Source organism: Daphnia pulicaria, chromosome 1, assembly GCF_021234035.1.
Source record: "Daphnia pulicaria isolate SC F1-1A chromosome 1, SC_F0-13Bv2, whole genome shotgun sequence".
NCBI classification, from domain to species: Eukaryota; Metazoa; Arthropoda; class Branchiopoda; order Diplostraca; family Daphniidae; genus Daphnia; species Daphnia pulicaria.
In genome coordinates, this window is record NC_060913.1 from 19,421,588 (window position 1) to 19,442,308 (window position 20,721).

Below are 20,721 nucleotides of genomic sequence, written 5' to 3' on the forward strand. Positions count from 1 at the left end.
CCACCAGCTCCAAGATACTGGGTCTAAACTGGGATCGTTCTATATCGACTCGCTATTCCTTCCCGTTCTGGTTTTCCACCTTCAGCCACGCTACAACAACAAAGCGTGATATTCCTCACAGTGGCATTTCCAGAGTTTTCGATCCCATGGGATTCTTCGCTCCTCTCACAATCGCAACAAAAATTCTAAACCAAGAGCTCTCGAAAGAGAAGTTCGACTGGGACGATCCACTTCCTCAAAAGTTCCGTGAACGTTTTAGTAGAATCGCAGCTGACGTTGACAATTATCATCGAGTCGTCTTCCGCTGTTATCTTGGACGTCACTACGACCTTCAGAATTTGCATCTCTTCGTGGACGCCAATCCACACGTGTTTGGAGCCATAGCTTATTTTTGCAACCTGGATCGTTTCACCTTCGGTCTCTCCAAATCAAGAGTCGCTCCATTGTTAATCCAGGGAGGAGTATAGAGGAGAAAGCAGTCCTTTCCCGCGCTGTAAGGGATAGTGGTCCGAGGAGTGGAAGCCGCCCGCCAGTTGGCAGCACAATGAGGTAGAGAGGCAGTTTTTAGCCGTTTCCCCATAAGCTTCTGTGGAACAGCCGACTACCCGTCGATGATTTTGTTAAATAGCAGGGGTTGTATGCATTATTTTTGAAAAACACTTCTAACAAAAAGTAATCAGAATTAAATTTCCGATTTTTTTAAGTATTTTTTTTTTACATAAAAAAATCGGAAATTTAATTCTTCAGCTTTTGTGTCTCAACACGATCTTTTTATCAACGACGACGATATCATTTGCTGTAAAGGCCGTCTCCAGCACTCTAGAATCAAATCCAGTGCAAAGCATCCGTTTCTTCTTCCAAAATCCTGCGACTTGACTCCTTTGATAATTCTTTATCATCACAAACGGATGTTCCACTTCGGCGTCGACGCCACCTGTTCCAGTCTCCGTCAACGGTATTGGATTCCATCCATCAACCAACTTGTACGATCCATTTTATGCAGCTGCGCAACTTGTCGTCGAGTGAGTGTGAAACCCTAAAGAGCCCAAAATCACGCTCCGCTAACAGCATTCCGAGTTAGCGATACCCCCACTTTCACCGTTGTTGGAGTCGATTACACCAATGCCTACAAAATTCGAAGTCTTTCTCCAAAAGATGCTCAAAAGGCTTATATTTTTTTAATCACGTGCGCCAGCACCCGAATAATTCATCTTGAATTGGTTGAGGATCTTTTAGCTCATTGTTTCCTACTCGCCTTTCGTCAATTCGTGTCTCATCATTCTTTGCTGTCGATGGTCATCTCTGGCAACGCGATAAATTCGAATGTGGCGCTTATGTCATCACGAAGAAATCGTCAAGATTGGCTACGTTGTTCCCCTACACGATGAGTCTCCTCGTCATCATTGGAAGTTGGCGGTAATTGAAAACTAAATTTTAAAAAAATGATGGCTACGTCAGAGAAGCTGAAATCCGGACAGCTTCCAAAAAAACCAGCCGACCAATTCCGAACTTGGAGGTTTCGGACTCAACCGAAACTATTGATATCCAGCAACCTATCGATTCTTCGCTGGAACAGATCCAGCCCATCAGTACGTCCCGTTCGTCGAACTGCAGCAAAGGCGAATCAACTCATCAAGCAGATGACCATGGACGAACCAGAAGAAGATTGATTTCCGCCGGCCCGGGAAAATGTCGAAATTCATGTTTCACATTTCATCATCTCGATGACTCTTCTCTTTTTGTTCACCCTTCCTGTCCCGATGTTCGCAAATCAAATTTACGACAATAAAAAGGGAAGAAAAGCAAAGAAAAGTGAAAAAAGGAAAACAAAAATGAAATTTACAATACAGGCTAAAAGAAGGTCGCACGCGAACGACTACTCACCCTCCTCTAGGGCTGTGGCCCGGAGGTATTTGGACAGTTTTTTTTTACATGGGTTACCTAGATGGTTTTTTTAAACACGGGTTTGAGCGGGTTGGGCCAACAGCGTAAATGGGTCCGCCCCGGGTCGCCCCACGAATCACAAGAAACTTACCGTCCGGGTCACGGCCCGGGTAAAAATTGGGTCAAACACACTTTTTTTTTACAAACTTTAAAAAATTTCCTAAATTTCTTAATTATTTTCTTCCAACAGTGACACGTCAATGATGTCTTCTGAACACCCCTGAACGCTCTTTTCTACCACTTCTTTTATCCTACTTTTACGAAATTCTCGTTGAGCATTTGGCGGCAATATTTTTAGGTCTTTCTCGAGGCCTCAGGCATATTGAATAACAAGCTTCTCTATGTGACTACTAGATGGCGCCACCACTCGGGTTGGCCCGAGGACCCGCGGGTTCAACCCGTCGCCCGCCCCGTACAAAAATTGCCTCGGTGGGTTGATATTTTTTGGGGTTCTTTTTTTCTTTAACCCGAACAGTGGCCCGGGTTTTCATGGCCCGGGCCACAGCCCTACCCTCCTCCCCATCCCTACTCTTACTCTTACCCTACATACCCTTTTATTTTCGCTTGAAGGAAAGCCTATCTCAAAAGTAAAAGAGGAAAAAAAAGCAAGGAAAAAAGTATACTAACAAAATAAAAAGCAAATTTGAGTTGCGATCCCCTTGATTTTGGATGTTGAACGCCAAACCTCATAAATGACGCCACAATTTCCTCCAACATGAAATCAGCGAAAAGGATGTGGTTGTAGGCCTAACTGCCGTCGTGCAAACATAACCTTGATCAGTTGATCGCCTTTTCATTCAGCGTCGAATACTCGTGGAGAGTCAACGGCGTATGTTTTTGTTGACTTTTCTTTTCTGTCCTCTTACCTGATTGAATACCCGTAATTTCAACAAATATTTTAGATAAAGCTAATATAACAAAGTGGGCCTGAATGACTTGGAAAGAAAACATTTGGGCACAAATTTGGTCGGCATTCAGTCCTGAACGTTAAGGCCTGAATGTCGGACACCCTGATGGCCAATGTTCTGGTAGAGGTGGGGGATATAGTAGGGTGGTGTCATGTCGACATGCCGAGCATACCATAAACTTTGATTAACGCAGCTAGTTTGTTTAGGCATTTTTAAAGTTATTATTGTTTTATTATTCATCTCCAGTTTACCTCCACTTCATCTATTCTATATCGTTGCGTGCAAAATGGGCATAACTTTGTCTTTGATTAACGCAGCTAGTTTATTTAGCCATTTTAAAAGTTATTATTGTTCATCTCTCCAATTTACCTCCACTTCATCTGTTCTATATCGTTGCGTGCAAAATGTGTTCTTCCAAGAGGTGACGGCACCAACTCTAAACATTTCAGCTCCGGCATGAGCTATCATGGCCCCGTTGTCTATACAAAATCTTTCATCCGTTGCAAAAACCTTAAAAGAAAACAGAAAAGCCATGAACAAAATTTGTTGTGATAAAATTACACAATGATTCAACAAACCTTAGCTCCTCGTTCCTTGCACATTTCAGACATCATTTCTTGAAGTCGAAGATTACCTAAAAACAAATCCTTAGATGACAAGAATAATATAAAGAAAATGAAACCTACATCCAACGCCACCGCAAATCAACACTTCTTGCGATCCACAATGCGCCATTGCTCTCTCGGTTGTTTCAACAAGCTATAAATGTACATAAAAAAGAAACGGAAGTATTCAATTGGAAATTAAATGTAATTTTAGTTGCAATGATTTTGGCATGTGTACCATAGCAAAAACAGTTTCTTGCAGTGAAAAACATAGATCTTCTATAGAATATTCTTGTAAAGTTGCAGCAAAATCTTCAATGTGTGTCAAGACTCCAGAAAAAGACATGTCCATCCCTTTGACAATGTATGGCAATGGGACATAAATTTTCCCATTTTTTGCCAACTGCTCAATATTGTGCCCAGGGCTTGGATAATTTGACAATTTAAGAATTCTGGCAAATCTATCCAAGCAATTCCCAACTGCAATGTCTATTGTTTCCCCAAATATTCTATAACGTTTCTGGGAGTATGCAATAATTTGAGTATTCCCTCCACTAACATAGAGAACAATAGGATTTTTTGCGCTTGTGATTAATCTTGCCATTTCTATGTCTGCAATAAATGGAATGATATTTGAGTCCAACTAAAATTAGCAATATAAAATTTAAGAATTAAGTACGCCCGATGCAATGATTGACACCAATAATTGGCTTTCTCCATAATTGTGAAATTGTTCTTGCAAACACAGCTACAGACACCAAAGGAGCTCCTAAGCCAGGTCCTTTGGTGTAACACACCACATCAATTTCTTCTGGATGAATCTGAATTATAAATGATTTATTTTTTTGGAAGTGAAATACGAGTTTCTCACAGTCTAATTAAAATGTATCAAACCTTAGCTTCATCCAAAGCTTCTTTCAGTAAGAGGACAATATTTGACTGATGATGAATTGCAGTATCAACAGGTTTAAAACCTATAATAAATGTCATAAGTTAAAAAAAAACAATACGCATTATTTTTCGTGTTTAGAACTTTTGATGTAATGAAACCTTCTCCAGGTGGTGTAATAAATGTTCTCCTGGGATTTGCTAAAACAATTCCATCTTGAATTATTCCAATACCCAATTTATTTGCACTACCTTCAAAACCTATCGAAACAACCATATTTCAATGAATATTTATAATATGGAACCTCAGACTAGTGCAACTTTAAAAAAATGACTACAATCGTCGCAAGAGCGTGTCAGATCATCAGAACAGAAGCTGATGTATAGTTATTAGTTAGAGTAGTCCATGTGTACAGAGAGTCAGAGAGTACAGACAGAGTCAGAGCAGTCAGCAGACGACAGCGCTCCAATGTTCCATTTAATAAATCATCGTGAAAAATTCTTAATGTCCCGGAAAGTAAAATCAGAAACCAACCGAAATTTAAAAAAAAAACTAGCAAAAACTTGCGACTTGCAAATCACTTCGAAAAAACCAACAAAACTCTTGACACAGTGACACAGTGCTGCACTGGACCGCGGTAAAGAGAGAGAATGGGAATTATATTTGGCGATTTTTTATGTAGTCCTTTAGCGTAATTTTTTGAAACAATTCCCATTTTACTATTTTAGTAGTAAACCCAACCCGTGCCAGACCCGTGCACACAGCACGCTAGTGGGTGTGCTCAGTAATACGGAAACGGAATATGAATCTTTTATAGCCCTTTCCGATAATGAAAGAAAACGATAGTGAAAGATTTATTTCATATTATTCGTCACGAATCAACTATTCGATAGTAACAAATGAAATAAACAAATGAAATATTTTTTCTCTTTTTCCCAATTTTTTTTCTTTGTCAAGGAGGGTGGGTTTAGTTAAAATGGGCATGGCATGGCATGTCTTAAAATGTATTGTATATTTGAGTATTTGTATTGAAAGTAATAGGACTGTAGGAGTAGGACTCTGGAAATTTGAAATTATTCTATGCATTTTGCTATTCTACGCATTGTGGAACCAGCAGGAGGTAGTACCAGTGTGGCGACATGTCGCTCTTGTCTCTTGGCGCTTAATTTAAAACAACGAAAATATGATATTTTAAATTTTACGTTACCGACGAAAAGTTTATTTTTTTGACAACTAGATGGTTTCCGACTTTGCGTGGCTTTACTTGGAGGAAGAGAAATGGAGGACAAGAAAAGAAAGTAAAATCGGCTTCATTTTCCCAACACGGCGGTCTGATTTGGCCATATTTTGGCTGACAAAAGTGACAATTGATAACATGTCTGTGAGACCGATCACTTTCGTCACCGGAAATATAAAGAAATTAGAAGAAGTAACAGCCATTCTAGGATCCAACTCTTTAATTAATGTATTGTTTTATGTCAAAAGTTTTGTGGGTAGATCATGTACTGACAAATGTGTTCAATGATTTTAATTGCATGTTAAAGGTGGTAAGACAAAACATAGATTTGCCAGAATACCAAGGGGAGAACCCAGAATATATTGTGAAAGAAAAATGTCTTGCTGCCTTAAAATTGATTAATGGGCCAACTCTTGTGGAAGATACATGTCTTTGCTTCAATGCCCTTCAAGGGTTGCCAGGTACATAAATAAAGGCTAGTTTAAGTTTTCCTATTTTCATTCATTATGACTAATATTGTTTTTGATAGGACAATTTGTCATTATGATGTAATACATTATACTATATGAATATATTAATATTCACCTTTGTTCTTGAGGCAGTCAGGCCCATTTTGCCAGGCATATAATAGGGGCATATGCCCAAATGGCAAAATGGGCCTGACGGCCTCAAGAAGAGCCCGACGGCCTCAAGAACGGCCTAACGACTTCAAAGAACGAACGTTTTGTTTTCATAATATATTTTTTTTTTTATAGGACCATATGTCAAATGGTTCCTTGCTAAAATTGGACCTGCTGGTCTAACAGACCTTTTGTCCAGATGGGAAGATAAATCTGCATATGCATTGTGCTTATTTGCTTACTCTGAAGGAGTTGGGGAGGAAATCCATATTTTCAGTGGGCGTACAGAAGGTGTAATAGTAACTCCAAGGGGCCCACAGGATTTTGGTTGGGATGTGAGCTGAAAATGTTAAATTATGTAATATATATTTATTCTTTAATTGCTTTTTTCTACATTTGGTCAGGCTTGTTTCCAGCCAACTGGATTTGCTTTAACTTACGCTGAAATGGAGAAAACAATTAAAAACTCCATATCGCATCGGCGTCGAGCACTTGAAGCTATGAAACTTTATTTTAGCAATAAGTCTTCATGAAATAGGAAGATATGTTCAATAAATTTGTTTTTTCCTTCCAGAAGCAATATATTTTTTTTTTTCACTTTGGATTGAAGACATATTTTGCCTAGATGGTACAATCTTGACAGTCCCATAATATTAAGTGAATGGTAAACTTACAGAGAACCTAACAATCAAAAAAGAAACATTGGAAAGCATCTTTTGAGACAATGAATGGTAAAATAGCAAGGAAAAAAATGCAAGTTTTAAATGAACAAATCAGCTGTTAAGCATATCCCATGCTTCTTCTTCAGCAGTTTTGGTTTTAACTGCAGTGACAGCAGGAGAGGAAGTCTTCTTAGCAGCATTTGTTTTCTTTTTGTCACCAAAATCAATTAAAAGATTGTCACCATTTTCAGATGAGTTACGAGATGTCTTAGTAGCGTTTTTACTTTCACTTCTATCGTTATTACTTGCAGCGTTTGACCAGACCCATTCACCTGAATCTTCACCTTGACCACTTTGAGAATATTCATTGACACTATGTCCCTTAAACCCCTGACTTACAGAAGAAGCTGGTGACATCAAATTGTCTTGGTAGATGGGAGAACTGTAAAAGAATGATTGATTCATTATATTAATTAAAAATGCTATTAATGAAATATATATTCCTCACCATCCACCAGACAATGGTGCATATCCTCCACTGGTGCTTCCAGATAGAAGCGAAGATCTTTCCCCTGACACTCTGGGAGGTTCATCGTAATCACTGCGAGCGGAAGTAACATTCGCCCATCCTTTCCTACTAATCTCAGTAACCTGCACCAATGCAAAGAAAAAATATATTTCTAACAATAACAATAACACCTTTTACGTGAACTTTACTACCTAATATTGTACACGAATTATACATTAACAAAAAAAACTTTTAAACGTACAGACCTTAGTAGCAACACTCGTTACCGACGACGCGACATCGTCCAATAATCTCCCTTCTTTTACCTATGCATGACGAAAAAAAAAAGTCTTAAATGAAGTCCTCACTTCTATCACGTCAGGGATTAAAAACTCGTTAACATTAAAAAAATACTGGAAATAAATAGTCAATGTGAACATGGTTACTTAAAATAAGAAATAGAACAGTCCAACAAAATTCATGTTTAACATTGGATGATTGAAAGGTAAACAAACCCTCAAGCGGCTTTCCTAAACGGCAACACAAATGCACAAAAAATTAAAAGTTCATTTAAGGTACATTACTTTTTCTCCCACAGTTTCCGAGACCTGGACAACTTTCTGAGAAGCAATTTCACCGAATTTTAGAGCACTTTCAGCTAGTTTCGACGCTCCAACAGAAAACATTGACCAACCCTAAAGAATTGGGAATTATTAAATATTCATAAGATAGAGTAAACACAACAATTACAGTGGCAAGCGAATCATAAACTTCGGTAGATGAATTTCTTGGTGGGACATATGCAGAATTTCCAAAACCTGAATATTTTCCCCCTTGAAAAACAAAAATAGGTCAGGAATAGATAATTCTAGTTGTACATCATACAGCTTATAGTTGAATACCTTGAGATGGCGGGAGATTGCTAAGAAATGAAGATAAAAATTACGCTTCTCATAAAACTAATCAACAAGATAAATCTGCAAAACTCGTACTTACTCAGGCCGTCCACAATTTTCTAGTTGTTTCATGGAAAAAAATGCTTCTTTTTGATCTTTAAAATTTTGGTATCCACCAGCTGATCCAAATGATGATTCAGGTTGCTGATGCAAATCTGCATCAAAATTTGGAGTAGAAGAGCTGCTATGAAGGTTTCTATTTGTTTTAGATTCCAATCTAAATTGGACAAACTGACATTATTTTATCTCATACTTAACTGTTTACGATATATTACTGTGAACCAGCATTGTATACTGAAGAACTTCTTGAAATATTGGCAGTTTGATAATTTCTAGCATCAGATATTTCTATGTCCCATGTTTTACCAGCAGCTAAAGCAGAAATTTTATCTCTGTAAAGTGCTGCTGCTCTGGTGTTATAGCGCTGGCCTAGTGGCATTGATGTGTTCCAATCTGGCTGGGTCTCAAAAAAAAGTCTGGCATTCAAATTTCCACCCACTTTCATCTTTTCCAATTCAATATCCTTCCATTTGTCCATAGTTATTGACCTAACAAAGGATAAATGAACACCAAGTCCTCTGTGTTTGCCAGAGCATTCAAGACAGATCCATATTCCATATGTAACAGATGCCCACTGTGGATTGTGAACTGAACATTCAAAACATGTCTATAATGGGAAAAAGATAAAAGCAATTGAAAAATTGTGTCAATATTATGAGTTAATTATTATTTGCTGCCAAAAATAAAAACAAATCTTACACTATTGTCATCCTTTGGTCTAATTTCTTGCAAAACTCTTCGAGTTCTTGGACTTGCCATTGGATAGTTGAACGAATAATGCGATCGATATGAAATATTGATCCGGAAGTTGCTTCACCAGTTCACCTTCCCCAATTTAAGGTTTAAGAAGAATTCAATTTCTCTTTCCTCTGACTGCCAATATTGGGATGATGTGTCAAACCATGCATTACTTTAAAACAGACCATGAAACTACTAATTCAAAAGATTCGTGTTTGCTTTACAAAGTACACATTTTATGTTTACCGTTCAATAGCAGGGGATTTAAAAGTGAGTTGTAGTTTAAGTTATAAATCTCCTCCTTCAAATTAATAAATAATAATTTTTTAGATATTTTAGTAATGAGTATAGTGTGGCTGTCCATTAGAGAACGCCATCTAGCTTAGGTTTTTCAAACATCATAATTAGGTAAAAGAGATTGGTCAAGGAAACAAATTTTCCTTTAATATTTCCCTATTATTTAATATTTTTGCTACTAGTTAAGAGTATTATAGCAATGTAAAAAGGATAATTGGGGATAGACACTGGTAACGACTTTTGGGTTGCTATTGGACGAAAGCGATATCATAGACATCTTAGGTCAGATTGTGAACTGGACGGAGAAATATTTTATCCCTGAGAGATTTTCAACTTGATTGAAAATCTAGAAGGCTTTTAGCGGCATAAATGGGCGGGGAGGAACACAGGGCCAAAAACTATTATTTAAACCCAAGGGAATCAATGGCGCTCTGTGATTGGCTGAATAACAGTTTACAAACTGTGGAACAGGTGTGGCTCGCATGAATTGACGTGAGCCCTTGGCGTTAACTTTATTCGATTCCTTAGACGTTTGTCCAACTAACGCGCAAAAGTTTATAACGATAAGTCAAGTTGTTAATTAGTTACGAATTGTTGAAGGTGCAAAAGGGGCGGGAAAAAACGTTTTTTAAAGCTGCGACTCATATTCCAAGTTTGTTTGTTGTTGCGTGAATTCCTTCCGATTCCCCATCAAATTCTTCAAATAATGTGCTAGATTTTATCTCAACATCTGATTTGGTTGATTTTACAAGAATATTTATATGTGTGAAATGGGAGGAGCAGGGTTGTGGGAGGAGTTTCATTGACAGAGTGTGATACGGACTATTTCGTGATCTGGCAATACAGGATATTACATCACAAAAAAAGAACAGGACAATTAATTACGCCTGCTAGTTTCGCAGTACCTACGAATCATTTAGCCGAATAGCCGGTGTTATTATCGCTATTAGTATTATGGAAAAATCAATAGATGATTTGGATTGATTTCATTTTGGACAATCGGAGGTATGTAGTAAAAAAATCTTTTTCAAGTCTATAGAATCATCAGTTAATAGTAATTTTTTAAATACGAACGACCCTCACAACAATAAAATCTCGAAGGCCGACACGCAGTGGCATTTTTGTGAACTGGACGGAGAAAGAGTACCATGTAAGGATATAGGAAGGCCTCTGCGAAATGTCAGCTATATATTGAAGGCCGAGAAGCACGACTCGTTATCATCAACTGAATTAGAGTTCTGTCGAATGGAAACGTTTGAGCAAACGTTTCCATTCGACGGATTTCTATAGGGCTGTCGGGCCCAGTGGCACTTCGCCACTTCCCTAGCAAGACGGTTTTTTTACAACGAAAAATACAAGGTGGATTTCGTCACGAAGACCTCAACAAGGGTTCAACGGTATGCAAATGAACGGGAGCGCCCGTAAAACGCGTTCAAAAATTTTGAGTTTTACGTGGCTGACGCGCAGCCCAAGCCCGCTGGAAGGGGGTCGACGGGGGAGGGGGGGGGGATTGCACGCACCACTGGAAAAGGGGTGGATGAAGGGCTGGGTGAAGGGGTGTTCGGCAGTACTATACCACACGACTCTTAAATGAAAAACTATTAATTTGGTTTTTCGATAGTGGAAAATATGTCTTGTTAGGGAAGTGCCGATGAACCAAAACTGGATCGACAAAAACGACCTGTGAGAAGAGCACGTTATAAAAATATCTTAAGAGCCATGTGCAAAGCAATGTTTGGTTCCATCGACGGGAAAAACTGAGGATTGAGAAAAAAAAAAGAAGTGTGCAAATCTGCTGGATTCTCAACTTCGTCATTTAAAGGAGCGACAATCATATCTTCCCCTCGAGCCACTAGGGGCGGCGGCGTCCGGCGCGCTACCAGAAAAAAAATCGCAAAGAACTCAATGGCGGAATTTGAGAAAACCAGCGAAAACCAGTTAAATTACTTGAATGAAAAAACGAACGATCCGCTTGCATTTTCTTTGGCTATGGAAGAGACGCTTACGGAATAACAGATATACTGAATAGTGAAGCACTTGGGCTGAACGACATGTATTGTGATAACAGAATAACTAGTATTACTAGCTTTACTACCTGGAGAGCATAGATGATACATACGTAGAGTAGGAGACGACACTGGACACAGTCTCTGTTTCTCGAGAGAATGAGAGGGATCAGATATTCCCCATCACCAGCCTATAGTTTCTGAGCGGAACTGCAGGCGCAGGCCGGACGGAACAAAAGCCGATGAATCGGAAGGGATTCTACCGGAGGCCGGAGGTGATGCTGCTCTTAGTTTGCTCTTAGTCATCGAGTAGCGTTCTACATGCAAAAGGGGGGTAGGCTATCTGGCGAGTCCGTCGAACATCAGTGCGATGAATATCGTTGGGATGAAAATCGGATGAAAAAGTGGGTTTACAGTAAATAGGGACTTGATACTAGGAAGGGCAATCGTCCTTTTAGGACTGGAGCCAATGGCAACTAATATGTAGGCTATATTAGTTGCCATACTGTATGCATATGCCATTGCCATATGTTATAGTATACGCAATACATAATCTGAAGTTCTATTTTTTATTCTGTACTGTCTCCTTTTATTGGATCCATTCGACTTGTGTAAGGAAAAACTTAATTTTTATAATCACAATACGGTGATACGGTCTCAAAATATTTTTCACATTTCTCTGTTTTGGTGTCGCGAAAATGAAGAATTGGAAATTTGACTTCAAAGAGTTGAAGAAAAATATTTAAAAATGATCGGATAAAATAACATAACATTAATATCATAAAATAACATAACATTTTAGGTCGTTTTAACATTAATTAACTTTCTTTCTGTGTTGGGCAGAGAAAAGAGAGATGGGTCAACACGATGCTAATATTCAAACAAAACGGACACTTTGTAAAGCAGTGTCACTAGCGGTTGGTGATATAAGTTCACAGTGCTAAACGTAAAACATTGCCATGCCAACCAAACATTTTTTAGCCTTGGGAAAATGCCAAACTTTTCCAAATATTTCTTGGCGTTTTTATATAAGAAGCTTTTTTTTGTAGCCTAAGGGACTAAAAAAAAACATTCCATCACCAACCGGCAGGTGGCGTTGGAAAAATCAAATACACGAGGACATTTTTTTTTCCATCAGTTTCCAGTCTCTTTTTTCTCTGGTATGGTACATGCTTAAACGACCCCTTGTGGCGATTTTGTAAAGTAGAAAATGGTAGAAATGGTAGAATCCGCTTAGTCGCTTAGTTGGCAGGTGGTACCAGAATACATGGTTCAGAATTCATACATTCGTACATAATATACTAGATGGTACCATTCATATATGGCGTAACGAAGGGTCAGAAACATCGCTGATGATCCGCCTCAAATCCGCCATTTAATTTCCGTCATTCCGCTTCCGCCATTTAGAAAAACTCGAACCCAATATGAAGAGCTAGTGGGGAAATCCGAAGTTCGCAACCCCTGAGGCCTGAGCCCTGAACCTGTTATTTCTTTCAAATTTTCGAATTACAATTAACTAACAATTTAATGCCAATTGCCATCTCGAGTTTGCCACGCGTAGCTCAGGCTCTCTTGCATTGCATTCGTCTACTCCTGTCATACTTAATGTTCTAAAGTTCATGCCATTTTTTTTTTTTTATCTGTCCGACAATCGCCTCTGTTTGCGGTGAACTACTGAACTGTGTGACCCTTGTGTGTCGTCTGTCTAGTTCTAAGTGGTGTGAGCACAGACTAAGAGGGTCTGTTGTGTGAGTGAAGCACTGAGACCTTTGGGAACGATTGCACGTGTTCAAAGATACAAGAAGAAACAGCAGTTTTTTGAAGAAGTTCATATGGTACTTGTTTAAATCTAACCGTTTGCCATATGTGTTTGTGAACCCAAATCTTTATGTAGTAGGTTGTTAGTTGAAAGTGAAAAAGTTTGCAAAATGAATACTCCACTCACACCAGTCTTCCACATGAATCATCAAGGTTTGTCTACTGACCAATCATCACAACCATCAGTTGCATCTTGCAACACAGAAATAGGTGATCTTACTGAATCTGCTCAGCCAAAACAGGTTTGATGAATTTATGTTATTTTTTAATACAATAATTGTATTTATTTTGTACCTATTTCTAAAATTTAGCTGATTCTTTCTGTTGCTTGGTGGGGTGGAAAATTAGGAGCTGCCTATTATGACATTGTTTCCCATGAGGAAAGTTCTTTTACTTACAACAAGTCAAAAAATTACATAGGCAGATGACTGTATATTATTTTTATTTACAATTATACAGCTCCATGTTATTCCTGATATAGTTGAAAATGTCTCTGATACATCTGTATTTCGTGGCCTGTTTTTTCAACTTGAACCACAAACTCTGATTGTCAAGCAAAATTTGGATGAAAAACGAATGGCCAACATTTATCAATCATTGGTAAGAATATTATCACCTACCGTAACATGAAAGATTTAATACAATGATTATCCAGCAGAAAAATGTGGAAGTTGAAGGTGATGTAAGCCTGTCCAATGGAACCCAATTTGATGCTGTTAAAACAGTTGCCTCTATTAAGTTCAGTGTAAATGAAAGAACTTCTTGTCATCTCTATATTGTTCCCAGCTCCTACTTCAATGCTGAAGCTGGTATGTTGAAGTCCATTGACTATGAATTATTTTTATATTTTTCTAAAAATATTACAGTGTGTATAATAAGATTTATTTAACTTGCTTTCTCGCAGCTACGCGTCGATTGCGGGCGCTACGGCTAGGTATCGCGCCAGACGACATGACAGAGATGGAGCGTTGGATTCACCTGAAAAGTCTGTTCCCTTTCGACTATCCGGCAATGTTACAGGTAAAATAATAATGCGATAATTTTTTTTTTCGAATGAGATACTAAAGTAAGAGTTTGAAAGGCTACTGGCGCTTTGTTGAAGATGTTGGAACAATGGCGAAGAGGTCAAGATGTTGACCGCCTGAACGAGATGAATCTAGACGACAAAAGTATGAAGATTTTTTCTATTCGTACGTGCCGTGTCGATGACCTGTTATGGATGGACCAGTCTGCTTTCCTTAGTTTAAAAATCTTTTCCCAAGAATCTCATCCATCGGCATTCAAGAAAGGGCACTCTCAAAGTGCAAAAGAAGGTTTGGTTTTTGTGCTTATCTGGTTATTAAGTCGTATTCGGTTACTTGTCATAAATGGTGTATAAAGCTGACTTACACAATCCTAGAAATTTATTCGTTAACCTGAAACGCACCACTACCCTGATCTCCATGTGTTAGTGCATACAAATCAGCTACATTGTTCCGTAGCAAAATATAAAACTCAAAATAATTCAGAAATTTATTTTATCAGCTCTTAAATAACTGGCGATTTAAATTACAGGGCTTAGTCTTTTCGGGGTTGCATCGAAATGCTATTCCACACCTGGATCAATGTGCCTCAAGTAACGATTTAAACACTTCGGTATTTTATAACAATATATTAACCCCTTAATTTTCCATTTAGGGAATTGTTCAAGCGTCCTACATGTAACGTCGAAACCCTAAATGAGCGCTATACTGTTATTCGATATTGCATGGATGCATCTAACGTTGAAGTCGTCCGTAGTTTTATTGGCATCTTGAAGAACATCACTGATATTAAGGTTCGTGGCGGGAAAAATGTAGTAATAACTTCAAGACGGAAAAACTCCAGACTTTTTGTATAGGTATCACTTTCAAACATCGCAACTATGCGAGGAACGTTCAACGATTGGAAAAAACTTCAAATGACCGCTAAAAACGTAACGTTCACTTAAATTAAATATATTTAAGTTCTAAAATTTTTATTTTTATTCCATTTTGAAGTTGATAGCATTGTCGGATAAATGCAAAATTCTTCCCCAACATATTCGCCTTTTTTACAATTTAGCTGAAAGCGAAAGATCGAGTAAGTGGTATCACGTGGTTAACGTCATTCATCGATTAATTAATTTCCAAGAATCGAAACGTGCCGGACGATGTGTTGTTAACTCTGGAGTGGATGAAGACCTTGATCGGCGTAACCTTTTTTACATAACAATCAAGTAATTTCATAAGTTGAATAATTGTTATATTTTTACCAATTTAGTGAAACGGGAACACAGCAATATGCAACGCATTTACACTGAAACCGTTAATCTCGAAATGGAAAACCTACCACCTTTTATTGAACAAGGCGTTATTGAATTTTTCCCACATGTAGGACATTGTTTGTGCCTTCGTTCGTGGCTCCAAAAAGATCCAAATAGAAATTTGACGACGGCTGAAAATGATGTTAACATACCAGGACTTGAACTGAAAGTAAGATGTGTTGCTTATTTTAATTGAGAGATTTCTTTAAAGTAACTGTTTTATTTAGTTCTTTACAAAGGAGAACGTTTATTTCAAAAGCCGGCGTTGTTATGGTGAGGTATTCTTAGACGCTGTGCGCCTATCTGTATAATGGTTACTTTTAATCAACAATTAATAGAACTTGACGAAACTTTTGGAGATTTTGCTGCGACAATTGTTGCGCATGAAATGTCCGTGATGCTGTCAGGCTCCAAAGTTGTTGTTGAACATTACGGTGCACTGACGGAAGGAATCGAATTGGCGGCATACCTAGACGCGTATTGTTGTATACAAATTCATGCAAATCTGTTATATTAATTGCATACTGCATTTATTCAGGCTTCTTAGCTTATCAGTTCTGAGCTCCGAATTCGAAATGGTTCAGCCAGAACTAGTTGAAAATGTTAATCCTTGTGTTCATATTGAGAATGGACGACATATTTTGCTACAACTCGTAGCCGAACGCTTCAATCCAAATTCAACATACCTTGGAGGATGTGACGAAGGAGCCAAACGTATCAATATTATTTCAGGCCCTAATTCAAGCGGCAAATCCATATTTTTGAAGGTAGTTTGAAATTTAAATTCACTAGTTTAATTCTCATTTTTGTTTTATTTATTTATTATTTTTTTTTTTTAAATAAAATAATTTTGTATTAGCAAACCGCCCTGATTGTTTATTTGGCCCAAATTGGATGTTTTGTACCAGCTCAACGTGCACTAATAACACCGCTGAAACATATCTTTGTTGTTAGCCATTCTCCTGAAACTGTAGTGACATCTTTATCGCATTTTGGTGTCGAACTCTCAATGGTAGGTAGACTAACAAATTAATTTTTTTATATAATGTTTTTTAATCGCACATTTAAAAAAATATATTTTTACAGATGTCGATGGCATCAAGAATGGCGACGAGTCATTCTCTTGTCATATTAGACGAATTTGGAATCGGATCTTCTCATGTAGATGGTTCTGCAATGTTCATTTCGTGCATGGAACACTGGATGAAACAAAATGATAAAAGCCCTCTTCTGCTTGTCGCTACGCACTTACACAATGCCGTGGAGTATTTGTCCCGGCATACATGGGTTCTCCAAAATACTCGGTTCTTGTCCATGGGTTATTTTCTTGATGAAGAGCAACTCGTTTTCCTGTATCAGCTTATTGAAGATATGTGCACAAATAGTTTTCCTTTAAGTGTCGCGTATGCTTCCGGATTGCCTAATTTTGTCATAAAGCGAGCTCAAGAGGTTAGTTATGTTTTTTTAACAAGAAAATATGACCATTTTTATGTTTTTTCGTGAATATTTCTAGATGCTGAAAGCAGTTGACAGTGTTGGTAATATGACACCCAATAACCTAATATGGAATGATGCAAAATGCTCAACTTTACGCAGAATTTCAGAGTCTTTCTTCGCAACTGATCCTTGGAATGTTGACGATTTAAAGCAGTTTACAAGACGAAATATTCTTGGGTGTTGGAGTTCCGTTCCGAATAACTAACAATTATTTTGTCATAAAATCTATAAGTGATTGCGTTACCAATTTTCATTTTTGAAGTGATACATGTGTAAACTATATGTTACCAAGAACAAGAACAAATTTCATCCTCAAAATGAACTAAAAATTCCATTAATGCTGCAAGAATTATTTAATATTAACTACTAAGCCAGAAACGATACACACCACTTTCAAATCTCAGCTTGACGATCATGAATGTGTATTCGCTATTACATGTCTATCGCAAGACCATTTAAAAATAATGTTCGAAAATGAAGTTTTCTGAAAACGTCCAAATTCAAGTCCGTGATATGCTTTCAATTGCAGTCCACGGCAAATAGGGCAGTAAGAATTGCTACATCATTAAGAAACCGTGATTGATAAAACTTGTGAACGTACCAAAATATTACAAACAGGTAAAACGACACAAGCCACACTTACGCACATACTACGCTGAAAGAATTGACAAATACATCTTATATTCGCGGTCTAATTACCATTACCCTTGTGAACAAAAAAATACATCCCCTCCCAAGCCATTCAATCAAAAGGCCTGTTCAGTACCATCTGCTTAGCTACGAGTAGAAAATTTTACTTGTAGAATATTTTCAAACATCCAATCCAATTGCATTCGACCATAGAATATGGCGTATAGCTCGACAATCAGAAAACACAACTAGAAGTTGCGTGTAAATAAGTTTTTGAACCATGGTACTTTCCTAATCACACCGACGATTACAGAATATGACATTTCAAAGGACGGAGCTTGCCGCCTGGCTTTTTCTGTTTGTCTCGGCCTCGGCGTTCCTTCTAAAAACAAAAAAAAACAAAAAATTAAAAAAAAACACCACAACAATTATTATTCCATACATACTTCACTTGTTTTTAATCAAATGAACATGTTTTAAACATTATTCACAAATAATAATACTATTTAATAATAGTAGAAAGTAAAAACTTACATCTTTGCGTATCTCTCTTACTAAAGTGTAGAATGCATCATCTACACCCATGCGAGTCTTGGCAGATGTCTCAACAAAAGGTATTCCATAATTTTTTGCAGCTTCCCTTGCTGAGGCCATATCAACAGCACGAGTGGGTAAGTCACACTTGTTGCCAACCACTATTGACAATTAAAAAAACAAAAAAATAAAAAATAAATTGTGCCCACAGGTAATTCTGTTAAAATAAAAAAAAATGTGTACTTACAAACCATGGGAACTTCTTCAGCATCTTTCACTCTCTTGATTTGTTCCCTGTATGCACTGATGTCTTCAAATGACTTGGCATTATTAACAGCAAATACAAGCAAAAAGCCTTCTCCTGTTCTCATATACTGATCTCTCATGGCACTGCAAGACAAACATTACCAAATACTTAAATGATGTGTACATATTTTTTGGAATTGAAAATAGAATACCTGTATTCTTCTTGCCCAGCGGTATCAAGAATGTCCAATAAGCAGGTCTCTCCATCAATGACAACTTGTTTACGATATGAATCTTCTACAATTATAAAGATTAAAATAGCAGTTAATAAAATCCATTTATTGTGATACTCCAATATGAATTTACCTATTGTAGGATCATATTCATCAACAAAACTATTTTCAAAAATAGATAAATTAATTATTTCATGACTATTTTAAAACAATTAAAAACTTACTGGTTTTGGATGAGCTGAATAGTCAAAGCACTTTTGCCTACACCTCCAGCTAAAATAGATTTGGAATCAAGTTAATTTAAATATTTGAAAATATGATCTCTATTATTAAAGTATTACCACCAACGACGACAAGTTTGTACTCGGTCATATTTGTAAGAGATGAGCTCTGGCGAGCAAGAGAAGTCAAAATAAAAACAGTAGGCTAATGAGGTTGAAGGGAGTTGCCTACAACCACAGAAATATCTTGCTCTTGATTGTTCCGACACTGGTGATCACATTGATCATCCACATGAGCAGGCACACTGTAAACCAGATATTATTCACTTTTTCACGAATAACTGAGTAAGACAAAAGAAAACAAAAGAAATATTAAATCGGCGTCTTTGGGAGAAGAATAAAGGAAGCAAAATGAGTAAGATAGGTTTTGCATTGGCATTGGGAACCATCTGCAACTGTGGTTCATGTATTCAAGCGAAGGCCGCAGAACAGGAAATGAAAATCATCCTTCGAAACGCTATTTGTAATACAACGCCATCTATAGGACAAAAGAAAAGTTTATATTTCCCTCTTGGTCACGGAGGTCACCAAGGGGGTCTGGGCACCACATAATTCCCTATTCCTACTCTGATTTTTACGCCAATAACTTCGAAACTATGGATCATGCGATTTGCACAGTTATTTGTGTGACGTGAAACTACTAATTGAAAAACAAAAATTAGAATTCGCGAGAACACGACGAACGAACGCGTTTTCCGGAAAAATGGGCGGAGCTACACACTCCCACACCCCACATTACAGGGTTCGCGGACTTTCACTGCTGACACCCAGCGAGCGCTGCGCCCCAAGCGGTCGGTTACATCAACAAAGCGGCTATCTATTTCCCTTCGAAAAAATGTCGCGTGTAGATGACGCTGTCTACAATGTTCCTGAGTTTCGCCGCGAAACGAAAAATATACGTTCACTTAAGACTCTGTTGTTCACATAGTTGGCACTCTTTTCTCTAGTGATATCTCCAGATATGAGTCCTCTCAGGCTCTCACTGTTAGTTTCAATACACGGGAACACGGCGCACGAACACTTTTTATAAAAAAAAGGGTGGAACTATACAGGGAGTATTCACAAACTACATCAGGCTTCAAGGGGGTGGGGAGTTATTAACAAAAATTGGTTAGTTCGAAATTAAACCAATAGATGTTTTTTTTTTTAAATAGTGGCTTTTTAATTTCGAATTTCACCAATAGATGGCGCTTTGGAATTTTGAACTGCGCGCGTAGAAAGTGGCATCGAGGCTCTAGCGACCAAAAGTAATAGTAAACTGGCATCTATCCCGGCCTATCGTCTCCGCCACAGCTCGCACCCCTCATATTTGACATAACTTTTGAATGTTTTGATATGTTTTTATTGATTTAAATATTTTTAAATTTTAATTAGTATATTATTTCAAGTAAATATATCTCAAATTTCTCAGTAACTTAAACGAAAAACGAAGCGTAAGAGGGGGGCTGGGATTTGCGTGTGCCGGGTGGGGTGGTTTGTTCTAACTGGTTTATAGATTTATCTGTAACTATAACTTATTATTTTTAATTTAATATTGCTAATGCTAAGAATACATTTTGCTGTAACTGAAGCTAAAAAGAAAGTGCGACGTGGTCGCACTCCTTATGATTGACAGATAACTTTTGAATGTTTCTATAGGCTATTTCTATATGTTTTAATTTTAATTATCATACTATTTCAAGTAAAGGTATCACAGTAAATTACACGAAAAACGAAGCGACAAGGGGGG

General features: G+C 37.7%; 5 protein-coding genes across 8 annotated transcripts; 2 read left to right on the forward strand and 3 right to left on the reverse strand.

Annotated features, from left to right (window-relative positions):
- Window positions 1–3,155: 3,155 nt before the first annotated feature.
- Window positions 3,156–4,784, reverse strand: LOC124320990 (probable tRNA N6-adenosine threonylcarbamoyltransferase). The gene is made up of 7 exons (XM_046783904.1): window positions 4,508–4,784; window positions 4,352–4,431; window positions 4,137–4,278; window positions 3,696–4,069; window positions 3,539–3,611; window positions 3,431–3,486; window positions 3,156–3,362 (listed from the first exon to the last, which is right to left on the reverse strand). The coding sequence occupies exons 1-7, from the start codon at window positions 4,620–4,622 to the stop codon at window positions 3,198–3,200; spliced, it is 1,005 nt and encodes a 334-aa protein (XP_046639860.1). The 5' UTR covers window positions 4,623–4,784; the 3' UTR covers window positions 3,156–3,197.
- Window positions 4,785–5,307: 523 nt separating this feature from the next.
- On the forward strand, window positions 5,308–6,779 carry LOC124320991 (inosine triphosphate pyrophosphatase-like). The gene is made up of 5 exons (XM_046783905.1): window positions 5,308–5,466; window positions 5,584–5,811; window positions 5,891–6,044; window positions 6,339–6,538; window positions 6,608–6,779. Exons 1-5 carry the CDS (start codon window positions 5,323–5,325, stop codon window positions 6,734–6,736), a joined length of 855 nt encoding a protein of 284 aa, XP_046639861.1. The 5' UTR covers window positions 5,308–5,322; the 3' UTR covers window positions 6,737–6,779.
- LOC124320989 (ADP-ribosylation factor GTPase-activating protein 1-like) lies at window positions 6,608–9,468 on the reverse strand. The gene is made up of 10 exons (XM_046783903.1): window positions 9,374–9,468; window positions 9,089–9,299; window positions 8,605–8,996; window positions 8,370–8,546; window positions 8,276–8,295; window positions 8,124–8,206; window positions 7,958–8,068; window positions 7,640–7,699; window positions 7,374–7,516; window positions 6,608–7,307 (listed from the first exon to the last, which is right to left on the reverse strand). The coding sequence occupies exons 2-10, from the start codon at window positions 9,146–9,148 to the stop codon at window positions 6,977–6,979; spliced, it is 1,377 nt and encodes a 458-aa protein (XP_046639859.1). The 5' UTR covers window positions 9,149–9,299; window positions 9,374–9,468; the 3' UTR covers window positions 6,608–6,976.
- Window positions 9,469–12,269: 2,801 nt separating this feature from the next.
- On the forward strand, window positions 12,270–17,406 carry LOC124321131 (mutS protein homolog 5-like). Of its 4 annotated transcripts, none has more exons than XM_046784036.1 (18): window positions 12,270–13,265; window positions 13,328–13,490; window positions 13,560–13,628; window positions 13,708–13,848; window positions 13,904–14,057; window positions 14,153–14,268; window positions 14,330–14,561; window positions 14,803–14,863; window positions 14,926–15,064; window positions 15,128–15,202; window positions 15,267–15,459; window positions 15,529–15,740; window positions 15,799–15,844; window positions 15,910–16,048; window positions 16,110–16,338; window positions 16,431–16,583; window positions 16,658–17,020; window positions 17,085–17,406. In XM_046784036.1, the coding sequence occupies exons 2-18, from the start codon at window positions 13,359–13,361 to the stop codon at window positions 17,271–17,273; spliced, it is 2,643 nt and encodes an 880-aa protein (XP_046639992.1). In that variant the 5' UTR covers window positions 12,270–13,265; window positions 13,328–13,358; the 3' UTR covers window positions 17,274–17,406. The 4 variants fall into 4 exon arrangements, with proteins under 4 accessions (XP_046639992.1, XP_046639993.1, XP_046639991.1 ...); XM_046784037.1 differs by having other exon boundaries at window positions 13,336–13,490; XM_046784035.1 differs by having other exon boundaries at window positions 12,271–13,265; window positions 13,325–13,490.
- Window positions 17,407–17,468: 62 nt separating this feature from the next.
- LOC124321132 (GTPase HRas) lies at window positions 17,469–19,419 on the reverse strand. The gene is made up of 7 exons (XM_046784039.1): window positions 19,053–19,419; window positions 18,936–18,984; window positions 18,845–18,873; window positions 18,691–18,775; window positions 18,480–18,622; window positions 18,233–18,393; window positions 17,469–18,080 (listed from the first exon to the last, which is right to left on the reverse strand). Exons 1-7 carry the CDS (start codon window positions 19,081–19,083, stop codon window positions 18,006–18,008), a joined length of 573 nt encoding a protein of 190 aa, XP_046639995.1. The 5' UTR covers window positions 19,084–19,419; the 3' UTR covers window positions 17,469–18,005.
- Between the last annotated feature and the right edge of the window lie 1,302 nt (window positions 19,420–20,721).